General features: G+C 41.6%; 1 protein-coding gene across 9 annotated transcripts in view; it reads left to right on the forward strand.

Moving 5' to 3' along the window:
* The window catches only part of RAP1GAP2 (RAP1 GTPase activating protein 2), a 794,986-nt gene that overhangs the window by 653,930 nt on the left and 113,576 nt on the right, over positions 1 to 27,480 (forward strand). For 7 of the 9 annotated variants that reach the window (XM_040338455.1, XM_040338453.1, XM_040338460.1 and 4 more), the window contains 2 exons: positions 9,203 to 9,238; positions 18,712 to 18,792. In XM_040338455.1, the coding sequence (XP_040194389.1) occupies positions 9,203 to 9,238; positions 18,712 to 18,792 (117 nt within the window). The remainder of the gene's footprint in view (positions 1 to 9,202; positions 9,239 to 18,711; positions 18,793 to 27,480) is intronic. The other 2 variants (XM_040338456.1, XM_040338457.1) reach the window with 1 other exon arrangement.

Consider the following 27,480-nt stretch of genomic DNA (forward strand, 5'->3'; position numbering starts at 1 on the left):
CTGTCTGGAACCACCTGAGATTCTAGCCACAAGAATGTACCAAATCTAAAATCTTCAGCATGAACGAGGCCTAATGCAGCGTACACACGACCGTTATTCATGTCATGCATAAAAACAACGTTTTTCTCGACGTGATTTGTCATGATTCCTCTCAAGCCTGCCTTGCAAACACACGCTCGTGAAAAAAAAATGTTTGAGCAAAGCGCGGTGACGTACAACACGTACGACGGCACTGTAAAGGGGAAGTTTCATTCGAAAAATGGCGCCACTCTTTGGGCTGCTTTTGCTAATTTTCCCGTCTCATAACTTGTTTCTGAGCATGTGGGTTTTTTTCCCCTTCGTTAAAGCGTACACACGACGTGAAAAAGAATGACATGAAAAACGACGAGAAAAAATAGAGCAGGTTCTAAAAAAAAATCGCCCATTTTTTTTGTAGAGAAAAATGCTCTGGAGCATACACACGACCGTTTTTCACGACCAATTTAAAAAATTGCATTTTTCTCGTCATGAAAAACGGTTGTGTGTACGCGGCATAAGAAGGTGGAAATATTGCTACGAGGAAAGGGAAAAGAGTTTTTGCAGAAAATACATACATAGCCTCTTTTACCACACAGCTACCTATTAGCATTTTTTTAAATTTCAGTTTTTATTTAAATCTGTTATCAAAAGAATGTTTAAGGTAAACATTAACAATTTTTATAGAATGTGTATGAATAAATGTGCTTCCTCTTAAAGGTTAATGCCACGTTTTACTACCTGACTAGTTCTATCTATCAGTGCTGGGCAAATATTTATTTTCTTATAGGATGTTTGAGCTGTCTGTGCTGATGTTCATGTTAATCTCCAGTTAGTAGAAAGGGCTAGTAAGCATGTGAGGAAAAAGTGAGAATATTTAAACGAGATACTAATAGCATTTATTGTTGTGCAAGTAAAAGTCTCCACTCCTGTACAGAAACAGATACTGTATATTTACAATCTCTGTTACTTCCCTGTGTAGCCTGCTTCTATGTTATCTGTCATGCTGGACAAAAAGTTCTGCTGGGATTCTGATAGGACGCCAGCTGTATGTTTGAAATTACAGTATTACTCCATTTTATAAGACCTCCTTTTCAGCTATATTTTTGTTTTGATAAAATTTGCGTAAACCAGCTCAAAACGTAGTCCTCCTTCACATGGGCAAACTTAAACTAAGGCCTCGTACACACGACCGAGTTTCTTGGCAAAAACCAGCAAGAAACTTGCTGGGATTTTTTTTTTGCCAAGGAAACCGGTCTTGTGTACATTTTTCGACGAGGAAACTGTCGAGGATCCTGTCGAGCCAAAAAGAGAGCATGTCTTCTTTGAGTTGCCTTGTTGAGTTCCTCGACAGCCTAAAAAGGAACTCGACGAGGAAAACGATGTGTTTTGCCCGTCAAGTTCCTCGGTCGTGTGTACGAGGCTTGACACCTGTGTGAGGGCCATAGAGGCACAGTTGTTCTATGCATGCAGGCAGTCCAATTCATGTCATTCGGACACAGCTGCTGCTGCTACTTAATATTTGCATGGGTGTGGGTGAAGGGACACCTGTGCATTCTGTGCAAGCTCTCACACTTATGGCCCGTACACACGATCTGAATATCGTACGAAAGATCGTATGACTTTTTGCGCTTAATAGTCGCAAGTAGAAATTTAATAGGTTAGTAAATTCACGAAAATTCTCGTACAACAGAAAAAAATAAATCGGAAGTGATGTCATGTGTTGTAATGTATTTGTATTGTATTCTATACTGTCTACTGTCTGTTTATACTGACTAAATGAAAATTGTACGATCTGGTATCTTACGAGGAAATTTTTGTGCTTGTCCGATTGAATAATATTGGATGAACTGTCGTGATCGGCTCTCGAAAGTAGTGTACACACGATCCGAAAATCGTACGATTATTCCTCGGATGACCGTTTTCGTCCGATATTCGGAGCGTGTGTACGGGCCATTAGGGTGGCCATGTAAATGACGTCTTATGTGTAAGGGCTCTCAAGGAGAAGTACAGGCAAAGCTTGTTTGGCTGTACTTCCCCTGTGCATCACAGAAGTGCAGATCGTTCTGCACTCCTGTGACCCATTTTCAGCCAACAGCAGGCTAAAGCCAGCTATCAGCTGACACCACAGAGCAGGTCCAGGCTTGGAAAAGATTGCAACCATTTAGTCAGAATCCACCCAGGAGCCTGGACTGGCACCTGGCTCAGCCTCTCAGCGAGCCTTTCTTTGATCAGAGTGGTGGGGTGAACTGAGCGATCAGTCGTGTTTGATCACTCGGTTCTCAGCCTTAGAGACAGCGGTGGACAGATTCAGTATCAATGCGACCTAGGTCAGTGTTTCTCAACCTTTTTCAGTCAAGGCATCCTTTAAATTTCCACACAATCTCAAGGCACCCCATTCTAAAATGTAAAGAACTAAACAAATAGATTTATATAACGGAGCAACAGCCACACATGTAGGACATCCAACATTAACCACTTCAGCCCTGGAAGATTTGCCTGCTCAACGGGTTCCTGACCGTCTTACGTGTATTTACGGGGGCAGAATGGCTCCTCTGCATGAACCTCCATACGGCAATGTGACCAGATTTTTAAAATTAAATCCGGGGACATATTTTTTTTTTATACTAGTAATGGCAACAATCAGCAACTCTCTGCCCGTCGCCGCCCGCCTCACAGCCTGTAAAGTCTCACTCTCCGGGCCCCAGCTACTACTGGGTGGGGAGCGGAGGAAGATCACTCCGCCAGGGAAGGCAATGAGATAAGCAGGCAGGCGGCTGGCCGGGACTTGAGCCAAGCCAATGCACCCGAAACTGAAGAAATAGTCCCTCCGCTCCGACAAACACATGATCATCAGAAAGGGGCACAGATAATGGAAAAAATAGACCCCCTAAGATAGTAGGAGCAGCGGAGCGGGGGGGGGGGTGTAATTCAGAATTGTATTTTTTTTTATTGTGCACTGACTGTCTTTGAAATCGCCCCAACCCCTGTTCAAATCCAATCCGGGGACAAGACCGGGGACATACTTGGTCTGGGCACAGTGTCCTCAATCCGGGGACTGTCCCCTGACACCAGGGATGTCTGGTCACCCTACCATACGGGGTTCCTTTATGCGCTGCCAGAAGTCGCGCTTGTGCGTCCACGCTGCACAGTGGTGGACCAGATTCGTGTGGCCAGGGATCGCCGCTAGCCACGCCCGATTGCATGCAAGAGCGCCAACATGGGGCTTTGTGTACTGTCAGAGGAGAGGAGACATGTCCTTTGTTCCTAGTAAGTAGGAACAGTGAAATGTCTCTCTCCTACTCAGTACCCATACAGTTAGAACCCAATGAGGGAACACACATTTAACCCCTTGATCACCCCCTAGTGTTAACCCCTTCCCTACCAGTGTCATTTACACAGTAATCAGTGTATTTTTACAGCAATGATCGCTGTATGAATGTCAAAGGTCCCAAAAATGTGTCAAAAGTGTCCAATCTGTTCATCACAATGTCGCAATACCGCAAAAAATTGCAGATCACAGCCATTACTAGTACAAAAAAAGTAAAAATTCTAAAATATTTTTTTTTTTTTTTTTAAATTGTCACTCTTTTTTCTGTAATAACACAAAAAATAAAGACCACAGAGGTGATCAAATAGCACCAAAAGAAAGCTGGTGGGAAAAAAAGGACGCAAATTTTGTTTGGGTACAGCATTGCATGACTACACAATTGTCAGTGCCAAATTGTAAAAGGTGCTCTGGTCAGGAAAGGGGTAAAACTTTCTGGAGCTAAAGTGGTTAATGATCGGGCTGTTGTTTTAGGCCCCGTACACACGACCGAGTTTCTCGGCAGAATTCAGCCAGAAACTCGGTTCAGAGCTGAATTCTGCCGAGAAACCCGGCCGTGTGTACACTTTCGGCCGAGGAAGCCGACGAGGACCTCGGCAAGGAAATAGAGAACATGTTCTCTATTTCCTCGTTGTTCAATGGCAAAAGTCGGCCCGCCGAGTTCCTCGGCGGCTTCCACACTGAACTCGACGAGGAACTCGATGTGTTTGGCACGTCGAGTTCCTCGGTCGTGTGTACGGGGCCTTAGATACAGCACTGCGTCACTTTTAATGACAATTGCGCGGTCGTGCAACGATGTACTCAAACGCTTAAATGATGCTTGTCATTGCGTCTGCCGGCCATGCGCATCGGTTTCCTTGCAGTGCAGCTGGCGCGCACGTGCCTAATATTCCCGCTTAGTGGGCTGATGTACAGCTAGTAATGTGCCGACCTGCCGCAGTATAATGACAGCGGCTGGTCGGCAAGCGGTTAAAGGTGATTTATTTTTTTCAAAACAAACATACCTTTGCACACCGGTACTGGTATTAGTATTCCAGCGTTCCTCTTCTCCCTCACGCAGCTAAAGTGACCTCAGCGCTCATCCAATCTAATTCCTGAACCTCACAGTGCCCAAAATTGTAACACTGCACAACAAAAACCTGTGGTTGGTGTAACAAAAAGATAGGATTGATCCACTTGTTGGCTTGTTGACAATTTTTGGGTAATTTAGAGCAGTTTTTAGCCATTTTGCCAAGGCACCCCTGAAGAAGCCAGAAGGCACCCCAGGGTGACCGAGACTGAAAACTGAGCAAGACTGTTGATCACTCAATTCTTAGTGCTCCGAGAGGAGGGAGCTGGTGACTGTCAGTTACCACTGTCTGTTCTGCCCACTCCCACTCACTGGAGAGCTGGATTGTGGAGGGGGTGTGAGCAGCTGTCTCAGGCTCTCAGTGGCTCTCTGAGAGACTGAGCCAGGTGCTGGTCCAGGCTCTTGGGTGGATCCCAGCCATCTGGTCACGATCTTTCCCTGTCATAAAAGTGAAGAACTAACTGCACTCCTGTGATTCACAGGAGGAGTAAAGCCAAACAAGCCTTGGCCATACTTTATTTTAAGTTGGTTTTAGATGCACACTAAAGTATCCTGAGTGCTTTATGGTCATTCTCAGTTATACTTTTTTCATAGTTGTTTGAGTTGTTATATATACAAAATAAACCTGATTTACACGTTTATATCTCTTCATACACCTGAAATCCTTCATGGCATGATTTATGGCAAATTTTTGCTTGGACTGCTTTCAATTTTCTGTTTCTCTCAGTGAAAATGCTTCTCGCTGCCCTCACACTGCAGTGGTCTGTGTCGGCATAGCTAAGTAACAGAAACATCCCTCATTAGAAGTGTCCTCACACACACTTCTATTGAAGACAAGGGGAATGGGTATGGCTGAACAGGTTTGTGTGAATTACTTAGAGCAGTGGTTCTTTCTGGTGACTATTTCCCAGTTTAGTCATAATTAGACAACCTAGATCAACTGCAGCATCAGAAAAATGGAGATACGATTAAGAAAATGGAGGTTGTTAGTACAATATCTGTCTGACTACATACACCCTCTATCTCTGTTACGTAATTTGGGCTTTAAAATTACACCCATTATCTGACACAGAGGAAACCATGATTATCGCAGTCAACTATGCATATAATAAGAAATGCTGTGATTTGACTCTAGCAGCATACGGCTGTTCAAAAACAATTTAGAACCTTCTTGTGTATTTTTTGTTCTTTTTTTTGTTTTTTTGTTTTGTATATTGAGCATACAGTATACTGTTCCAGTAGACAGGCTACATTTTATTATGCTGAACACCTATGACAAGTAAGATGTAAAAATAACTTCCTACAGATTTGTTTTTTCACAATAGTCACATTTGGTTTAAATTGTAGAATTGCTGGTAAACAATGATCCTTATTATACATTGTTAGTTGATATACAGGGAGTGCAGAATTATTAGGCAAATTAGTATTTTGACCACATCATCCTCTTTATGCATGTTGTCTTAGTCCAAGCTGTATAGGCTTGAAAGCCTACTACCAATTAAGCATATTAGGTGATGTGCATCTCTGTAATGAGAAGGGGTGTGGTCTAATGACATCAACACCCTATATCAGGTGTGCATAATTATTAGTCAACTTCCTTTCCTTTGGCAAAATGGGTCAAAAGAAGGACTTGACAGGCTCAGAAAAGTCAAAAATAGTGAGATATCTTGCAGAGAGATGCAGCACTCTTAAAATTGCAAAGCTTCTGAAGCGTGATCATCGAACAATCAAGCGTTTCATTCAAAATAGTCAACAGGGTCGCAAGAAGAGTATGGAAAAACCAAGGTGCAAAATAACTGCCCATGAACTGAGAAAAGTCAAGCGTGCAGCTGCCAAGATGCCACTTGCCACCAGTTTGGCCATATTTCAGAGCTGCAACATCACTGGAGTGCCCAAAAGCACAAGGTGTGCAATACTCAGAGACATGGCCAAGGTAAGAAAGGCTGAAAGATGACCACTGAACAAGACACACAAGCTGAAACGTCAAGACTGGGCCAAGAAATATCTCAAGACTGATTTTTCTAAGGTTTTATGGACTGATGAAATGAGAGTGAGTCTTGATGGGCCAGATGGATGGGCCCGTGGCTGGATTGGTAAAGGGCAGAGAGCTCCAGTCCGACTCAGACGCCAGCAAGGTGGAGGTGGAGTACTGGTTTGGGCTGGTATCATCAAAGATGAGCTTGTGGGGCCTTTTCGGGTTGAGGATGGAGTCAAGCTCAACTCCCAGTCCTACTGCCAGTTTCTGGAAGACACCTTCTTCAAGCAGTGGTACAGGAAGAAGTCTGCATCCTTCAAGAAAAACATGATTTTCATGCAGGACAATGCTCCATCACACGCGTCCAAGTACTCCACAGCGTGGCTGGCAAGAAAGGGTATAAAAGAAGAAAAACTAATGACATGGCCTCCTTGTTCACTTGATCTGAACCCCATTGAGAACCTGTGGTCCATCATCAAATGTGAGATTTACAAGGAGGGAAAACAGTACACCTCTCTGAACAGTGTCTGGGAGGCTGTGGTTGCTGCTGCACGCAATGTTGATGGTGAACAGATCAAAACACTGACAGAATCCATGGATGGCAGGCTTTTGAGTGTCCTTGCAAAGAAAGGTGGCTATATTGGTCACTGATTTGTTTTTGTTTTGTTTTTGAATGTCAGAAATGTATATTTGTGAATGTTCAGATGTTATATTGGTTTCACTGGTAAAAATAAATAATTGAAATGGGTATATATTTTTTTTTTTGTTAAGTTGCCTAATAATTATGCACAGTAATAGTCACCTGCACACACAGATATCCCCCTAAAATAGCTATAACTAAAAACAAACTAAAAACGACTTCCAAAAATATTCAGCTTTGATATTAATGAGTTTTTTCGGTTCATTGAGAACATGGTTGTTGTTCAATAATAAAATTAATCCTCAAAAATACAACTTGCCTAATAATTCTGCACTCCCTGTATTGACACGCCACAGTAGAGTTGTGGACCAAGGGTTCTTTTTCTGTGAGTTGTATGGAAAGGGTTAAAAAGAGCACATCAGAAATTGCCATTATGTAGGATCTTCAATAGTACATAAAAGATTACATTTTTTTGCTGTTGTTGCCATGATATTAATGTAATTTGACTTAATGGTGTTGATTTACTAAGTCAAATAGACTGTCCACATTGCAAGGGAATTTTCGCTTAGCTTAATGAGTGTGGGGAAAACTCACTTTGTAAAGAATACCAAATCATGAGAAAAAAATTGAATTTTTTTGCTTGCCCATAATTAGATGATGGAAGTTCACCTCATTCATTTAGCTTAGTTAGGCAGTGTTCACTTTCATCATCCAATCATGTGCAAGGGATATTCCTATTTGTCTAACTTTCTGTCAGTGGCGGTGTGCATCCATTTTACGGGTGGACTGGCGCCGCCCCCTCTCTCCAGCCACCCCCTCTGTGTAGTATGGATAGATTTGTGCATTGCATGAATCTAACCACAGGTGCTGTAGCCACCCCCTACTCAGGCGTCCGGACCATTTTCGGACACCAGGCGCGTAAATTACATCGGCGGGGGGTGTTTTTGAAGCACCTGACTAGACCTCTAGGCTCTTATGCCCCCCACACACGATCAGGCTTTAGCCCGACAAAAATCGCATCGGAATTCCATCGGAGGAAAAGAGAACATGTTCTCTATGTAAACTCAGACGGAATTCCTCGAAATATCCGATGGAAAGACTCTGATGGGCATACGCACGGTCGGAATTTCCAATCATGTGTACACGAGGCATAATAGGCTTCAAAAATGGTGAGCTGCGAGTGCAAACCATTGTGCTTGCAGTCCAATCAGGTGTGGTAGCAAAGTAAATGAATATTTGCTTTTCTAACACAGAACCGCCTCTCAGCCAATCAGAAGGTGCAAATGTAATACCGGTCACCTGATTCGCTGAAGGCAGAGGCGATCCCATTGGCCGCTTAGCAGAACAGGAAAAAGACTTGCACATAGGACACGGGAGTCATTGTCACGCTATACGTCCCACAGCTCGCTGCCTGACACCCCACCACAATGGGGTAAGTTCCAAGCAGACAGCGGGCGAGTGGGCGGGGGGCACAGTGGCTGCATATTATTGGCACAGAGGCTGCAATTGATGGGGCACAGTTGGCTGCATTTGCTGGGCATAGTGACTGCATGTTATGGGCACCGAGTTTGCAATTGATGGGGCACAGTTGGCTGCATTTCCTGCACACAATGGCTGCATATGATGGCCACAGTTGGCTGCATATTATGGGCACAGTTGGCTGCATATTATAGGCACAGTTGGCTGCATATGATGGGCACAGTAACTGCATTTGATGGCACAGTGGCTGCAATTGATGTTTTTGTTTCAGTATTTCTCAAACAATTTCAGTTCGTTTGCACCCCCCCAGCCACCACTGCTTTCTGTGTACATTTTTGGGTATTTGAAGCGAACATGATTTATGTATGACCTTTGAACTCCTTTAGTAAATCATTCCAATGTTTCTTTTTGTGATATTTTATGAATAATGTAAAATGATGACAAGAACAATTTTATGTGTGTGTGTGTATATATATATATATATATATATATATATATATATATATATATATATATATATATATATATATATACAGTATATATTGTATATATTTTTTTTGTGATATGGAAACAATGTGTTGTAAAAGTTCTCATATGCTCATTGATAAGGTACGCTTGACTTAGATGATATACCCAAATCTACATCTTCAGCTTGATAAATACATGTTCTTATCGTATTTTTTCTTTCTTTTACAGTCAGCAGAATTCTTTGAGATGCTGGAAAAAATGCAGGTAGGAGTGAAAACAGCACCGCAAGAATTTGAGCCTTGAACAGTAGAAGAATCTGTATATAAATCATGGATCAAAGCATTACTCCGGGCCAATATAATCATCCCAGTTCAGTTAGTAATATCAAAAAAATATATAGATTTTTTTTAAAAAATACAGCTAGTGTGTACACCTGAAATGTACAGTATATTGCATTATTTCACTTTAGTTTAGCATTTTCTGATTGGATGAGATGCAGTGTGTGTTGTTACCGTCCCACCCTTCCCACTTGTCCAGTCAGAGAACACTTTGCATTCAATGAAATATTGCAAAGCATTGTCTAACTTGTGCCCTTGCTGGGCATCTGACCTCCTGTGTTCAAAATGCAGCAGGGCAGCCTCTTGGCATGGGACCCAGAAACTGGTGGATTTCACTAATGTAACAGGGATTTCCAACTTCTAGAAGGATCCTGTAGGTATGTATATACCTGTACATAGTTAAATTGGTCCACCATGGATATACGTTGCTATTTTGACGTTAAGCAGTTAGCAGATAGCTGCCATAACCCTGGTATATTTTTAAACTGTGGGCGGTGCGCTTTATTATAAAAGTGGTCCCATCAGTGGATTCGCCACAGGATCACTTTTATTGGTGGCAAGAGGGGTGCCCCCTTCCGCCGCTTCCCAGTTGTTTCTGCTGATTACCGGTAGCAGTGGAAACTATCAGATCCGATTGCCTGGAAGACGAGTGAGGGCAAAATAGCCCCCACTCAGCTCTTGGAGGATCGAAGCGATGTCAAACGTTGCTTCCGCCCTTCTGCCTTTTTTTTATTATTGCTTTTAAGTGTAAATGTGAGATCTAAGATATACTTGACCCCAGATCTCACATTAAAGATGATCTGCCCTTCTTATTTATATTACAAGAGCTCACGTGCAGAAGCGAACGCATACGCAAATTGTGCCCACATATGTAAACAGTGTTCAAACCATACATGTGAGGTATTGCTGCGATCATTAGCAATAATTCTAGCACTCCTGTGGTTACCTGTAGAAATTTTTAAAGCATCGCCTATGGAGAATTTTAAGTACCAAAGTTTGTCGACATTCCACAAGCTTATGCAATTTTAAAGCATGACATGTTAGGTATCATTTTACTCGGTGTAACATTATCTTTAACATTATAGAAAAAAATTGGGCTAACTTTACTGTTTTCTTATTTATTTTCTTAAAAAGTGGATTTTTTCATTAAAAAAAATGTGTTTGTAAGGCCGCTGCGCAAATACGGTGTGACATAAAGTATTGCAACAATCTCCATTTTTTTCTCTAGGGTCTCTGCTAAATATATATATATAAAATGTTTGGGGGTTCTAAATAATATTCTAACACAGTGAGAGAATTGGTCTTGGTGCTTAAGTGGTTAAGCATTTCCTATTGGTTCTATGATATTGTCTGTTTGCCCAAATTGTACTTTTGTTATTACTCAACTTTCTTTAAAGGCTAAGTTCACCTTTACAGAAAACCCCCTCCCCATCCCCCCTGGTCCCGCTGTACCTAAGGCTGGTAATCACCTGCTTGGAGACATTGGGTTGCCACTTCACCGGTCTGGGGATTTGAAATCCCTGTGGCTTAATCTCCTAAGTGTAACCTCGTAAGGGTACGTATAGGAGGCATTGTAATTAACCGATCAGAACCCGTCTAGCCCGTCCTGTCAGAGGGGTAGAAGAAGAGAGAAAGCTTTAGGGATTTCAAATCTCCAGACCGGTGAAGCGGTGACCCAAATTCTCCTAGCAGGTGATCACTGGCCTCAGGTAGAGCGGGACTCAGGGGGAGGGGGATGGGGAGGGGATCCAGTGTAAATTGACCTTACAGTTTTTCTGTAATGGTGAACTTTAAATAACAAAGGAAATCGCTGCAGCATGGAAATTCTCAGTGATCACCTACAGGTGATTGTGTGTGAATATCTCAGTAGATCAGCAGTTTTTAAAATACTCAGACCAGCCCGTCTGGCACCAAAAATTAAATCTTTCTTTCCCATTCTGATGCTCGATTTGAAATTCAGCAAGCCGTCTTGATGCCTAAATGCATTGAGTTGCTACCATGATTGGCTGATTAGCAATTTGTGTTACCAAGCAATTGAACAGGTAAACCTAATAAAGTGGCCGGTGAGTGTAGTTGATACTCTGTTGATTTATTTGCTTTTGGACTTTTTATGGGTCCATGGTTGGACCCCTTCATTCTCTATATATGTTATGTTTGTCATTGCTCGTATATTGACTACGCTAATAGTTCTACTTTTGTACTTGACTTCGCTTCTTTATAATGCTTTATTACCATTTGCAATCATAATAAAAGATTGAAACAGAATAAGAAAGGAAAAATTGAGGTTTATCTAGTATATGTGTTTTTCCCCTTAAAGCGCTTTCCATTGAAATAGTTGTATGTTAATACACACTATTATGCATTTTTAACATATATTGCAATGTATTGTTTTGAGTCAAGAGTCTGAGTTTGTTAAAAGGGGTTTTCATAACCCCCAGGAGCCATTGGAAGCCCGTGCACCCATAAAAACAACCAAATACCATCCTAATTTTGCCTTCCCCATTGACTCCAACACATTTTGTCAAAATGGAAAAGCGTCCCAATAACTTCCTTGATTTCTGAAAAATTGAAAATCTCAATAATCCTCCATATGTGGTGCCTGGAGTTCAGACAAAGGTCGGGTTTGCTTCAGTAGGCAGAGCTGTGACAGCATTTCAAATGCAAAATAAATAGTCCTCTTTTTTTATATTAATGCTTTTCACTATTATCAATTTATTCAATCAACCTTTTCATCTTGTGTGTTGACGTGGCATACTAATTACTCTATACTCAGAAAATAAGTCTTTTCAAAATGCTTAATGAGCCGTAATACCTGTTATGTAAATACACTGCTTTATATATGAAGCGTTTGTCAATTATCTGTATGATCTTTATTTTATTATTCACGCATCTGTTACTATAAATTGCTAGAAGGCCCAGTGTTTTGTTCGTCATGTCTTGTCGAGAATATAAAAGTTCTTAATTGGATTTTTGACAGCATTTTAAGCCAGGTGCATAAATTGTGGCCTTGTTCTCTTGTAAGAAACTATTGTAATATGCCACAACATTGGAACGATCTCCAATCTCCCTGGAGACATAAATAACTAAAGGCTATGTTTGTGTGCATTGTTTTTAGAGATACAGACAGGGCTGGCCTAGCCATTAGGTAATTCTGGCATTAACTTAAAATTGCAGATATATCTGTGAATACGATTTAAGAGCTTAAGTACCGGTAGCTCGTCTGACAAAACAGCGAAACTAGCAACAGTCTATGCCATGTTTCTAATTGGACTCCAGTACTTTTCTTAAACAAACTGTATTTCCTAATCTTACAGAGCAGGACACAGGATCTTTATACTTAGCTATAAGTTAGATACAGCTACATTTACAGTCATTTGCAAAAGTTTAGGAACCCCTGACAATTTCCATGATTGTCATTTATAAATATTTGGGTGTTTGGATCAGCAATTTAATGTTGATCTATCAAATAACTGAGGGACACAGTAATATTTCAGTAGTGAAATGAGGTTTATTGGCTTAGCAAAAAATGCGCAATATGCATCAAAACAAAATTAGACAAGTGCATAAATTTGGGCACCCCAACAGAAAAATCACATACATTTTTAGTAGAGCCTCCTTTAGCAATGTTGTTGATTTGAATACATAACTACTTCCCCAAAATATGTAGAAGAATACGTATCGGCCTAAACTGAGAAAAAAAATGTTTTTTAAAGGAAAATTGGGATATTTATTATAGCAAAAATTAAAAACTATTGTGTTTTTTCCAAAATTGTCGCTCTTTTTTTGTTTATAGCGCAAAAAAAAAAAAAAAAACGCAGAGGTGATCAAATACCACCAAAAGAAAGCTCTATTTGTGGGAAAAAAAGGACATCAATGTTGTTTGGAAGCCACGTCGCACGGCCGCGCAATTTTCATTTAAAGCGTGACAGTGCCAAAAGCTGAAATTTTGCCTGGGCAGGAAGGGGGTATATGTGCCCAGTAAGCAAGTGGTTAAAGTAGTTATAAAGGCTGAAAGTTTTTTACCTTCATGCATTCTATGCATGAAGGTAGAACACTTTCTGTGTGCAGCCCGAACCCACCCCCACCACCCAGCCCTCCTTAATACTTAACTGAGCCTGATCTTAATCCAGCCACGTGCATTAGAGCAGTGTCTCTCCCGGTTCTCTCCCTCCTCATTGGCTCAGACACAGCAGCAGGGCCCATTAAAGTGGAGTTCCACCCATTTTTTTATGTTTGTCTGTGCTGAATGCCCTAATCTCATAGTGTTCAGAATGGACAATTTTTATTTATTTTGTTGCTCGTAAATACCTTTATTTTGTAGTCCTTCATTACTTCCTCCTCCTTATTAGCCTAGGCTATTAAGTCACAAGGCTATTCGCAAGGTATTCTGGGATAGGCATCATGTATCCCAGTAGTCCTTGCAAATAGCCTATTTGCATAGAGAAGGGGCGACAATTTCCTCTGATACTCCCGTTGCTATGGAAACCTGACTGAAACCTATTACATTGCTTGTGCAGCACTGAGCATGTGCGAAATCTGCAAGGCTGAAATCCAGGAAGTCATACAGTCTGGCTTCATGATGCCCACACTTAAGATGGCCACGGTCTATTTCTAGATTATAAACTAACTAAATGCTCTAACAACCTATCAAAACGGACCTTAGTTTACAGACTAACTTTACTAGACTACATTAAGCTTGTGTATTACAGGAGTATTTATATTTAAAAAGTGAAATTGTGGGTGGAACTCCCCTTTAACTCCCACTGCTTTTAATCATAGCCAGCGAGGAGGGAGAGGGGCAGAGCTAAGCTATGTTCTATGTGTCTTACAAACACACGGAGCGGGACTCGGAAGTGAGTACGCACAGGTGCCCCAAAAGCAGGCACCCTGCTATGGATGCACTCAGCAGGGGGGAGAAGCTCGGAAAACTGGCAAGGAAGCCAAGAAGAAAAGGCTGCTCTGTGCAAAAACATTGTATGACATATTTTTTTTTTTTTTTTTTGAAAATAGTTTTTATTGAAAATATTAAACTATACAATATCGGGCAAACAGCATAGTCAGAGCCATGTTTGAAAACAAAGGAGAGTAACCAATATAAGGTAACAATATAAAACACACATCCTTAAAGATTGTCCAATAGTCTCCTCCCCTTTCACCCCCCGCACCCCTTATGGGAACTAACTGTGCGTCCAGGTGTGTTAGCCGGAGACTTCTGAGAGACAATTAATGTGTCAAAATAGCATTGGTGCGGTCTTCTAAGTAGGCATCTATAAATTAAGGCTCTAGATCTCAAACACTAAGAGCTTGTAAACCGTATGAACTGTGAGCCAAGGTGGAGAGAGAAAACCATCTACATTAAGGGTCAATTGGGCAAGTACCTTTGGGCCTCCAAACTAAAGTCAAAGAGATACCCCGACATGTGTGGCCAGGGTTCCCAGGTGAGTTTGAATTTATCAACCAAAAATAATGTTGGACATTTTTTCTTACCGTCAGGCGGTATGAAACTGTAGGAGATTTCCATGCTCGAGAAATAGTCATTTTGGCCCCTAGAAGAATGAAGCAAATTAGGGCCTCGGTTGGTTTAGGAGTTTTGGGGATCTGCCTATTCAGAAGTGACAAGATAGGGTCTTGCAACATATTTTATCTTAAGAAAAAACTTTACCTTTAGAATCACTTTAAAGTAGATGAAAATACTAACTGAATGACATCCAGTAGCTTTCTATGGTGCACGCATATTCGAGGCAGGACACTTGTGGCTGAGTGGCTACCAGAATGGCACACAGTAAAAGATCTATGAGGAGTGAGGGCAGGAATGCAAAGGAATGGGGGGGGATAGTTTATGGCATAACTGTACAAAAAGCCATTGACATTAATGTTGGGTGCTGTGGTGATGTTTTGAATCAACAGTATTTCTCACTAGCAAACCATCTTAGTCCCAGGAAAGATATTTATTGAATCACTATCAACCGACGCTGCAGACTGCCAACATTTGAGGTTGGGCCAGTAGACTGGTAGTCGTCAGTATCAATGATGATAAGATGAGAGAACTGGGCTCTGTTCTTTACACTCTATTACAAGTGTGGGAAAACCCAAGTTCCAGTAAAAGAATATACTATTGTAAAGGAATAGCTCAGTAGCAAGGTGTACAGGACCCCCTGGATGGGTCACAGCACAGTGAAGTACGCACGGACAGACAGCAGGATCTTTGTGAAAATAAAACAGTGGTTTATTTCCAAGTCTGTGGTTACAAGTGTAGCACTACCCCTGAAGGAGCTGCTGAGTATTTTGGGTGGCATGTTACCTCTATCTTCTCGCTGTCCAGGGTGGTAAAGAGAGTTTGAAGAATTCCAGTGTCCACACGATACACTTATTTTTCTAGGATTTATTTGTAGAACTTAGTAGAAAAGAAGTTGGAGGGGTGGAAGGGTAGGTAAATAGGTTCAGGTGTAAAATCACAAATAGGAAACACTCCTGCTTCCAGGAAACAGTTCTCGTCGCCACTCTAGCCAGAGTGGGTATTGCTCACCCGGATAGGTTCCTCTCACTGGCCTAGCAGCCGGAATGGCGCACGGAATAAAGAACAGTCTCTGCCACAGACCTTGCCTTATGAGGAGACACTTTCTTTCCAGAATCCTCTGACACAGAATTCAGCACCCAGATCTCTCCAGATTAACTTTTGTAGAACTCAGATCTGACAGGCGACCACCATCGAGCCTCTCAGTGTATGGTGCATCCTTCGATGAAGTTTCCAGGCCTTCTCCCAAGATACCAGCCTCTTGCATTGTCCTCTCCAGGATAGGTCCTCCCCTGGCTTCCTTTATCAAGTGGCTTCCTCCCACAAGACAGACAGCACAGGAACACCTTGAAAATGTAGAACCAGGCTGACTACTGGACCTACCAAGCGAAGCCGCAACCCTGGACCAACATGGTCCCGGAGTCAGGATTCAGGAACACGCACCCCAGGCCAGGTGGGCCACGAGGAGTGTGGGACGACAGACCGACCTCCGCCAATGGCGTCTGTCCCTTAAGTACCCCTCCCCAGCATGCACATCAGGGTGATCACTCCCACTGATTCGCTCCTGAGGGGGACACCCAATACACCCTGACTCTGCTGCTGCCACCCTTGGCCTGGGATGATAATAACACCCCCAGGCAAACAATGGTGGTTACTCCCAGCACAGCCATGGCTGGAACACAAGTGCGGGTATCAAAAACAGCAAAAATCAAACAAAACATGAAAATAAACCCATGCCACTTTGGGCGTCTAACTGCAAAATTTAGGAACCTATCTACCTGGTCTGGAACAGCCTACCGCTGTCCAAAAACCTGTCTGACACACAGAAAAACAGATTCTTTTAGTCATACAGACTTAATCTCACCACTCAGAAGAAGCTGCTCCCCAGTCCTACGCAGAAATCTGGTTCCAGGGTGGAGCTTTATAGAGCCCTAAGTGCTTCATCTCTTACACCTGAGCTTGTTAACCCTCATTGAGTCTCAAACAGGCTCACTACCCAGCAGAAACCCAAAAGCAATCAGTGTACAGCATAAAACTGGGACAAATTTATCTCCCACTTGGACACAACCCATAGATTTTACTGGCTTTCTGTGAGGCCCCGTACACACAACCGAGTTTCTCGGCAGAATTCAGCCAGAAACTCGATCAGAGATGAATTCTGCCGAGAAACCCGGCCGTGTGTACACTTTTGGCCGAGGAAGCCGACGAGGATCTTGGCGAGGAAATAGAGAACATGTTCTCTATTTCTTCGTTGTTCAATGGGAAATTTCAGCTCGCCGAGATCCTCGGCGGCTTCACAAGGAACTCGACGAGCAAAACGATGTGTTTTGCCCGTCGAGTTCCTCAGACGTGTGTACGGGGCCTCACACTGTATACAGACAGTGTATTTCTCTACCAAATCGAAAATACACGTGTCCTCAGATATCCTACAGATATGGCAAAATAAGAGTATGACCAGATCGAAGTAGCACTACCCCCAAAGGAGCTGCTGAATTTTCGGGCCTATTCCCTTTACAAGGCACCCTCAACCAGGCAACAGAAAATTTCAACACTCTCCAAATGGCTCAAGGAAACATTGATTTCTAGGGGTTTTAGTTTAGTTTGTTTATTTTGAGAAGAATGGACTTGGATAGGATTGGGATACATTGGATACCCAGAACTAGAAGAACTATAAACTTAGAGCAGAACATGAGAACTTGCTAATGTCTCTGGCTGCTCTAATCCAAACTGTAGAACTGATCTGCAACTGTCGGAGTGATAGTACTTTAATATTAAAGCATCATAGTTCCAAAAACAAAGGTACATTGAAGAGACAGCACCTGGCAGTATTGCATGGCACCTGGCTGCTCTAAGCCCAAGATAGAGATATGATAAGGTGATCCTGACTGACCTGCTCTGCACTTAGGCTTCCCTCTGGTCCCAGTCATGTAAGGTATTGCACTTCACTGTCCTCTCTTTTCTTTCAGTATATAGCTTGCCTTATACTCACTCAGTCCTCTTTTTGAAGGCTTCCCAAGATCCAGTGTGGCTTCGGCCCTTGCCTCTCTGCTGAACAGGCTGTTCCTGGTTTGGCCTGGGGTCTACAGCTCAGCCTGTTACTGAAACTGGATGATGTCCTGTCTTTTCCTCTCTTTCTCTCTCTCTTCTTTTTCCTGCTCCCTCTCTTCTTGCCCCAGGGGCAGAGCCCCCCAGCACAGGATTCCCCTGCAGATGGCTGGATACTGTACTCTAGACATGTGAAATTTGAAAATCAGAATTTGGAAATTAAAAAATCAGAAATTCAAAAATTCTGAATTCAACATTTTTTCACATTTCCGAATTTTCGAATTTCCGAATTTCTGAATTCCAAATTTTTTGAATTTCTGAAAAAAACGAAAAAAACGAATGCAACGAAAATGAAAATGAACAATGTCTACTGTACTCTGCTCTCAGACTGCCAGGCTTCTGAGTATTTACAGGGTTGTCTTCCCACCTTCTGGGCCCAGCCACCCCAGGGATTGGTGGAAACTCCATAAAAATTCAGACTGCAGCCTCTGTCACTCCACCCACTATGTTCTAGATATATCCAGAGAGTTATAGAAGAGTTATAGGGGAAGGTAACAGTGCCACAGTCTTTGAAGCACTGCCCAGTCTCCTAAACAATGTAACACATTTTCCTCTGCCTACAGGGAAGCCAAACAAAATGTACCTACTCTAGCAACAGTGAGGGTGCTACATGAAAATTTGGCATAGGGGTCTAAAGTTATGCTGTTACAATTTAAATGCTCAGAGAGTCTTGTATTAATAAACAGACCTATGTAAAATATATATCAATTTTTTTCAGACAACCTATAGAAGATTTTTCTCAACAAGAATTTAACTATTATTCATTTTTCATAACACAGGCTCCAAAGCTGGAAGAGCAGAAGAGCCAGAAAAACAAGGTAGGAGTTGAATTTCTATCTTCGAAGGATAACCAGAAAAAGGTAAAATTGTCTGTTAAAACTGGGGAATAATTGGAGGGAGTTAGGGTATGTCAAGTAATTTTTCATGTTATTATTTGCTTGTATATCAGACACTGCAACCAGCATTCTTGCTGATAAAAGGATGCAGAGAGATTGGCTAAAGGATTTTAGTGAAACTCTTTTGACACATATCAATCAGACTTTTGAACATCATTACAATGACTGACTGAGAAGTTTAGCCCAGTGTGCACGTGTGTGTGTGTATAGTATATGTAGCACTAACCCCCGGGTGATCCGCTTGATATGATGGGTTCTCAGTTCTTTGTCTCAACTCTGAGAACTGTTTCTTCCCATCTGGCACACCTGGTTCAGTAATGAGATGCTGCAAACACCTGTGAGCTCAAGTATTAGAAAACAACCTACAGCTATATTAGCATATAGGAAATAGGCACCAGGCTACTTAGTTGTGAATAAAGTAAGTGTATTAACACAAGGCAAAATAAATGACAGTGCACAAACATCAATGAACAGATAAAGGAGTCTGTTTAAATGCAACAAACAAAACTATTGTATGATAGTTAATCTAGATCACTGTGATACTAAGCAACTTTAACCTAGCATCAGCAGCACTGGTAAAGAGCAATATATACAGTAAATCTTGTGAACAGTATAAATACATACCTCCCATCTTTTTGAGATGGGAATAGGGACACCTATTAACAAAAGTATGTAGGCAGAGGACACAACCCGTTAAAGGAGAATTATACAAAATAATGATTAGTTAAACCCACAAGTTCCCCCCCCCCCCCACTACTATTCCTTTATATTGGCTTTTGAAATGTTCAAATGCAGGAATTTAGAAATTGGATAAAAGGTTTAGCACTGCTAAACACTTTTTAAAAGATAAATACTGCATTTTATTTACAACTATATAGAGGGACAGAGGGCCTTTGTTCCAAATCATGGATAGTCTCTTTGAATCAGGGACAGTTGGAGCTACGTAAATAGTAAGGAAATGATTCACAGTAGATCCTCTGCAATAAATCAGTGCACTCTGTGAATAGCCCCCTGATTGTATATATATTTCCTGAAAAGGCTGCCACTAGGAAGTGCTTGTACAGTATCTGGTGCCTGACTTCAAACTTCAGCCGGCTAGCAGTGGGACCCAATCTATACGGTGCTGAACTTTGATTACCATTCCTTTAAGGCTGCAGTGATCAGTTTTGGAGCCATAGGCAAATAGGCAGTCTCCTCTGGTACTGTTCTTCCTCTGGTACTGAACTGATAAATAGTGGTACAGTAAGCACAACCGTGACTGATCACCAGTCCTGGAAGCCAGTGAACCTTGTCCTGGACACTCTTCTTACTTTGGTCCTCAGGTACATGATCCTTGGTGTTTCAGTCCTCGCAATCCAGTCCTCAGTCACAGGTCCGGCACTCAGGTACTCGGTAGCTGTCTCTGGTCTCTGCACTATTAGCAACAGTTTGGTACCACCCCAGTCTCCACACTGCAATAATCTCTCTGTGTCTCAAAGACCAGGAAAAACTCTCTGCTTTCCTCTCCTCCCACAGGGGTTCCTATGGCTCCTGAAGTTCTCAGCTGCATTCACCTCTACTATGCAGCTGTTCTTGCAAATGATTTTTACCATGATCCCACATGGTTACACAATAGTCCTTTTAGTTTCTCAAATCCCACTGGTTGCCCTTGTTGAGTGGATTCTGAATGGTGCTAAAGCCAGTGTAATAATCTTGTTTGGGCACATAAGGCAGTACAGTATATGTATTATATCTACAGAGAGAGAGAGATACTTAATTTTTTATTCTAAATCTTTTGTTTTCAATCCATTGGCCAATTTGCAGTTTGTGTTCTATATTGTACTATTTACGTGTCCTAAACTTCTATTGTGTAGACCATCACTACTCTACAAAGTATACAACTTCTTAAACTTTTCAGTACGTCTTGTTTCCCAGGACGACCATTGACAAAAAAAGATAAACGTTTGAGAATTTGTTGTGCTTCTCTTTGCTGGAGGCACATTCATATTAAAATCTTTGCAAAACCCAAATTTGCTATTTAGCACTTGGTAACACAGTTTCTAAATATTCCCCCCGAGCAATAGTTCTGTTCTTTTCAATGGTGAACGGTGAATGTTGTGTTCTTGGTGTCCTCGGGGTACTAACAAAGCAGACATACTGTGCTTCCTTCTCAGACACATTACCAAGCACACCCAGCATGAAGGCAATAAATCCTTATCTTCATTATAGCCAGTACTGTAGGCAGTTATGTCTCAGTTCATCACACTTATCTTACTGCTGCCTGAAACCTAGACAGCCATCACAGCTGATTATCAAGGAGACAAACTATAGTATCTATTTAAAGGCTAGAATAAAACAAAGTATTCAGAATTATTAAAAAAAATATAGCATAAAGCGGTCCTAACAGTTTTTCAAACACTGAGGCCTCGTACACACGACCAGTTTCCTCGGCAGAATTCAGCTTCCGACCGAGTTTCTGGCTGAATTCTGCTGAGAAACCCGGCCGTGTGTACACTTTCGGCCGAGGAAGCCGACGAGGAGCTCGGCGAGGAAATAGAGAACATGTTCTCTATTTCCTCGTTGTTCTATGGGAGCTCTCGTCCCGCCGAGCTCCTCGGCGGCTTCAGGGCTGAACTGGCCGAGGAACTCGATGTGTTTGGCACGTCGAGTTCCTCGGCCGTGTGTACGAGGCCTAAGACTAATTACAGACAATAGAAAAGAGCATAAAAGGGGTTTTATAGCTTTGCGTTTTGCCACCTTAATGCATCCTATGCATTAAGGTGAAAAAACATCCGATGCTTACAAGTCCCCCAGCCCCCCCCCCCCAATTTTCTTACCTGAGCCCTCGAAAGTCCTGCGTTGTGAATGCACTGGCTTCTCAGCCCAGTCTTCTCAGCTGTTCTCGGCTCTTCATTGGAGATTGATAGCGGCGCAGCCATTGGCTCCTGCTGCTGTCAATCTAATCAATGATGCAGCGTGCCGGGGGGGGGGGCGAGTGATACACTTGACGGCTATGTCCACCATTGTATCACACGGGAGCGCACCAGGATCGGTCCACTCTGTGCAAAACGAACTGCACAGTGGAGGTAAGTATGGTATGTTTGTCAATTTAAAAAATTAACCCTTACAACCCCTTTATCCATGCAGAATTAAAAAATAATTATTGCAGGTTTATTTATTAGAAAATGCTTAAATATGTTTTTGCTTAAAGGGGTTGTAAAGGTAAAAAATGTTTTCCCTAAATAGCTTCCTTTACCTTAGTGCAGTCCTCCTTTACTTACCTCATCCTTCGATTTTGCTTTTAAATGTCCTTATTTCTTCTGAGAAATCCTCACTTCCTGTTCTTCTGTCTGTAACTCCACACAGTAATGCAAGGCTTTTTCCCTGGTGTGGAGAAAGCCTCCTGAGGGGGGAAAAGGGCGAGCAGGATAGTCAGGACGCCCACTAACACACAGCTCCTTTTTCTATCTGCAAAGTAGAGAGTGTCCTGACTTGCCTGCTCGCCCCCTCAAGAGGCTTTCTTCACACCAGGGAGAAAGCCTTGCATTACTGCGTGTAGTTACAGACAGAAGAACAGGAAGCAAGGATTTCTCAGAAGAAATAAGGACATTTAAAAGCAAAATCGAAAGAATGAGGTAAGTGAAGGAGGACTGCACTAAGGTAAAGGAAGCTATTTAGGGAAAACATTTTTTACCTTTACAACCCCTTTAAATCTATCCCCGGGTGACTCCTGCACAAAAGCACTCAGACTTAGAATAGGAGGATCAGCACTGCATATAGCTTACAGAAAGCATTAGCAGAGGGTGACCTCACCAGTGTCCAATCAGAAGGCTTGGATAGGCTAGTTTTGATTGTTTAAATTGGTATTTAGCAAGCTGACTATACTCTGGTAGAATTTTGTTCAAAAATTATTGTTCCAAGAACGTTAGTTCAATTTCCTATCCATTCGCGGGGTCAAATTGAACTTAATTTCCGACTCCAGTGATGAGAAAATTCGAAGGAGAAGGATGGAAAAGTTTTCTCAAACCAAATAAGTTTTTAACAGTGTACAGTGTGTGTTTTTTTTTCACGTGATAAAATTACTTTTTTTCAAAACCAGATGTTTAAAGCAAAAAAAAATTCTACTTTTGAACGTCATTCATCAAGCTGTCAAATGTACTGGGAATTTTTTGTTAGAAAATCTACTAGTGTATAGTCAGCTTTAGAAATAAATGCTTGCAGTAATCCATTAAGCCGACCTATAAATTGTGCTTTCCCTCAAAACCCTGACTGGCTATCAGTTGTGTGCTACATTTGTGACAGTACAGGGGCCCCTAGTACAAAATAAAAAAACTGTGAACTTTTCTCAGTCCAGTGTTTTGAAATGTATTTCCTGCAGTTTTATCTGGTTTGTGCTTCTTAGGTTAATGGCAGTAAGGTTAAAGCTCAACTGGGCATATCATGATAGGATGGGTTTAGATGTTGAGAGCACTGCAGGACTAATACACATTACATTATTACCAAGAACTGAGAACTACAACAGTACAGAGAGTGATCAGAGTCACTGACATATCCTGGCCCATCTGAAATGCTATGCTAGACTCATTGGGGCAGATTCAGATAGAGATACGACGGCGTATCTCCTAATACGCCGTCGTATCTCTGAGATCCGACGGTCGGATCTATGTGCCTGATTCGTAGAATCAGGTTCCGCATAGATCTCCCTAAGATCCGACAGGTGTAAGTGACTTACACTGTCGGATCTTAGGCTGCAATCTAGCGCTGGCCGCTAGGTGGCGCTTCCGTTTGTATACGTGACGAATGTGCAAATGAGGAGATCCGCCGATTCAGAAACGAATGCCCGCCCGTCGTTTTTTTTTACGGCGCTTGCGTTCGGCTTTTTCCGGCGTATTGTTACCCCTGCTATGTGAGGGGTATCCTATGTTAAGTATGGCCATCGTTCCCGCGCGAGTTTTGAATTTTTACGTCATTTGCGTAAGTTGATTCAGAATACGGCCGTACGCAATTTACGCTCACGACGAAACCAATGACGTCCTAGCAACGTCATTTGGATCAATGCACACTGGAAAATTTAGCCGGCGGCGCATTCGCAGTACGATTGGCGTGGGGACGCGCCTGATTTAAATAGTAAACTCCCCCTAGCCGCGGAATTTGAATCCTGCCGGGGGATTTACGATCCGCCGGCGCAACTTTAGAGGCAAGTGCTTTCTGAATACAGCACTTGCCTCAAAAACTTGCGCTGGCGGATCGTAAATAAGATAGATTACGCGGATCTAAAGATCCGCTGATCTATCTGAATCTACCCCACAGTCCACTGTGCACAGCATGCAGCATAAGGTCAGACTGCAAATAAAGTGGGCAGGCCTCTTTTATATGCAGCTACAATATCAGAAAGATTACAGTCAACCTGCTATTGCAACTCATTTGCCAAGTAATTTGCAAATGCAAATATATAACAGTTATCACATTGGCCAAATTCGGAGACGACTTTTGAGAACCGTTCTTCCTATGCTTAGTGCCCTTCTAATTACAAAGCATGTATGGCTGATTGGGGCCTACAACCAAATGCACCGCCATACATAATGATAAGATTTGCTCTTAGCAACTTACTTAAATACTTGTACCACATGCAGGCCACAGTGCACCCTATTGGCAGCATAACTGGAGATTTGCTACATTGCAATAGAAGCAATTTTGTCTTGTGAGTTATTTTGGAACCTTTACATACATGGATGGCCATTCTTTGAAAAAGTTTAAACGCGTAGGGGGTTGTTTGTTAAATCTCAGTATAGCAGAATTCTGCCTGAATAAGCAATGTAGGGAAAAGCTCTGCTGATAATAAGCATGGGTTATGAGTTTCCAGCCAGAAGTTACTTTCAAAATCAACTTAAACAAGTTCTATGGTTTTGTTTCACCATCTGGCTTAATAAAACTCAAGTTTGATTTTTATAGTTTGTTGTCTGCATTCATAATACATGCAGGACTGGGCACAGTGGAATTCTGTTTTCACTGTAATGTACTCATCATTGATGCACGGTAAAAGAGATGACAAAGAGCCGTGTCTATGCGACACACAGCGGAACAACGGCTGGGTTAGTTTGGGAGAACATATTTACATAGAGCTTACAAATAAGCTTTGTTTTGATGCCCCATCATGCACTTACATCATGCCTTATCTTTTGCTCCATATGCTGTTTATTGTTGCTCAGAAAAAAAAAAGCAATAATCTTTTAACAGACATGTTTTACGTCAAATTGTAATAAAAAAAAGTAAATTGTTTCTCTACTATGATTTTATAATACAATGCAGGTATCCTACTATAGCTGGTTAAGGTAAAAGCCCCATTTTACAAAGCCACAGTCAATTTCCCTGCCCTGTAACTGTACTAATGTGCCCAAGATCTCCCTGTGCCATCTAAGCAGTGTCTAAGGCAGCCCATACATTAATAATTTTTTGGGGGTTGAGCGGACTATAGCCGGCAGCACTGATCAATTGGGAAAAACCCAACAGGCTGGTTGTACAGCCTGACGGGTTGATCAGTAGATACATGGATCGAATTTCACCCAGTCCCTGCTATACTGGCCAAATTTCGATCCATGTATGGTCGGCTTAAGTCTACAGTACAGAGTATATTGAAGCATGAAAATAATCCCCTATCTCAAGCATACCCTTGAAGTCCACGAATGTGGAAAATGTGTCCATTGGTAGTGTGTAATTTCTTACCACTGTATGACTGAGCATTTAGGAAAATAGAATGACATTACTATAAGGACCTGCTAATTTAAAGGGAACATATACAATACATTTTTACATTTGTATGTTAAGTAGCAATGTTCAGTAGTAAACCAAAAACTGTATTGTTATTTAAAATGTGATCTAATGTGGACTAGTCATCGCAAAAACCTAAGCACCTCATCCCTGGATTTTTAGAAAAAAGAGAACGAATGATATAGGACTATAACGGTGCAATATGAAATTCAAACCAAAGGATAAAGTTAAAATCTTCAATATTTATTAACAAAAGTCTAAAACATCTTGTGTTTATGCTTATAACCCACTTTTTTATGGGCCATATTACTTATAGCGGTATATAGATGGGTCCCGACATGTCTGTTTAAAGGAAGCAACCTGTGTTCAATGTTAAAAAAGTAAATGAAAGATTTTTAATAAGTAATGGAAAATGCTATAAAGATCGATATATACATATGTAAACATCCAAAAAATATTTTAAAACTAGACTTAAATTATAACAATATAGATTCTCCCTAAAGAGTATCTGGCACTTCTTTAATCTCATATTCAACAATTAGCTTTATACAGGTTTTGAAATTGTCTGACATTAATAGGGCACAAATGGTGGTTATTATTTTCAGTGCTGTCTCTTCCTATAACAAATCAGGCCTGACTCATGGCAGTGTATAAATGGACACCTTAGACATAATTCTCAGATCAGCATCAGGACAAGGATTTTGGTAAAACAATCAAAATCTAAATTTTGAGGGGATAAAATGTATTACCAAATGTCTTAACTCAAATCAACCTGAAGGCCTCTTGATCTCTATAGGGAAAGAGAGCCTTGACTGATGGGGCATGGCTGGGCGTGGTAGAACACAGTATGCAAATGGGTCAAATACAATTGCCTGAATGATACAGGGTGAGGGCTGGGCCTAAGTACAGTTAAAAGTTCTGCCCAAGGTGAATTCTGGGTCTTTTGAAGAACAGTGGCTGGAAGAACTGCCCACCCTCCCGCCCCTTTAGTTGGTCTGTCACAGCTTTAGCTATGTTTTTTGACCTTGCCAGCATTTAAAGTTGCTGTAATGGGCTATGCCCTGAATCGGAAGTTAGAATTAGTCTGTCTGTCTAGCACTTATGGTAAGCACAGGCCCCTTTTAATAGTTAATGTTAAAGCGTACTCACAGTACAACTGTGACTGGCACTGGTTAAAAATGTTTTGTGTTGGAAATTAAAGATAGCTGTGGCTTTGCCCTTTTTTCCAACTAAATGGTGTGGTTTCTTTTATGGGGGTGCAAGGTTTCTAAGGTTTAAGATTTAACAGCTGATTCCTCCTAGGTCTTTGTACCTCAGCAGTCATATTGCTGAATATGATATTTCAAAAATGACAAGACAGGTGACAGTCGTTTTGTGATTTCAGACTCGTGTTTTATTTAAAATACTAGAAAGACACACTGGGTTATCACAAAAAATGCATTTATACTCAGCAAGAAAATCTGCACCGCTGTTAAGGAAACACTATAAAAGTTTGGCTTGAAGATGGACTTTCTATGAAAAATAACAGTTTGAAGGCCATTGCAAAGTGTCTGTCACAAAAATGTACTAATATTTTAAGGCAAACAGATTCAGAATTTTTTTTTTCATTTAAAGTTTTTTTTTGGGATGGCTTACTCTGATTTGTTGCTTTAATCCACAGCCGGTTCTTCTAAAATGAATGTAAAAAATTATGTCTTCTACGGGTTGACAACATTATACTGTACATGACAGTGTGCTGGCATAATGACAACGAGGCCTCAATTTATACAATGGCATGCATTAAATAGAAACTATCTGTATTGATGGTTATCCATCATTAGTAATGTTCTAAATAAGACGGACTCAGCCTCCGCCAACCGGCGCTCGTGTCATTGGATTTGTCAGCAGCGGAAACTAATGGCTGTG

This window comes from Rana temporaria, chromosome 2, assembly GCF_905171775.1.
Source record: "Rana temporaria chromosome 2, aRanTem1.1, whole genome shotgun sequence".
Classification (NCBI taxonomy): domain Eukaryota; kingdom Metazoa; phylum Chordata; class Amphibia; order Anura; family Ranidae; genus Rana; species Rana temporaria.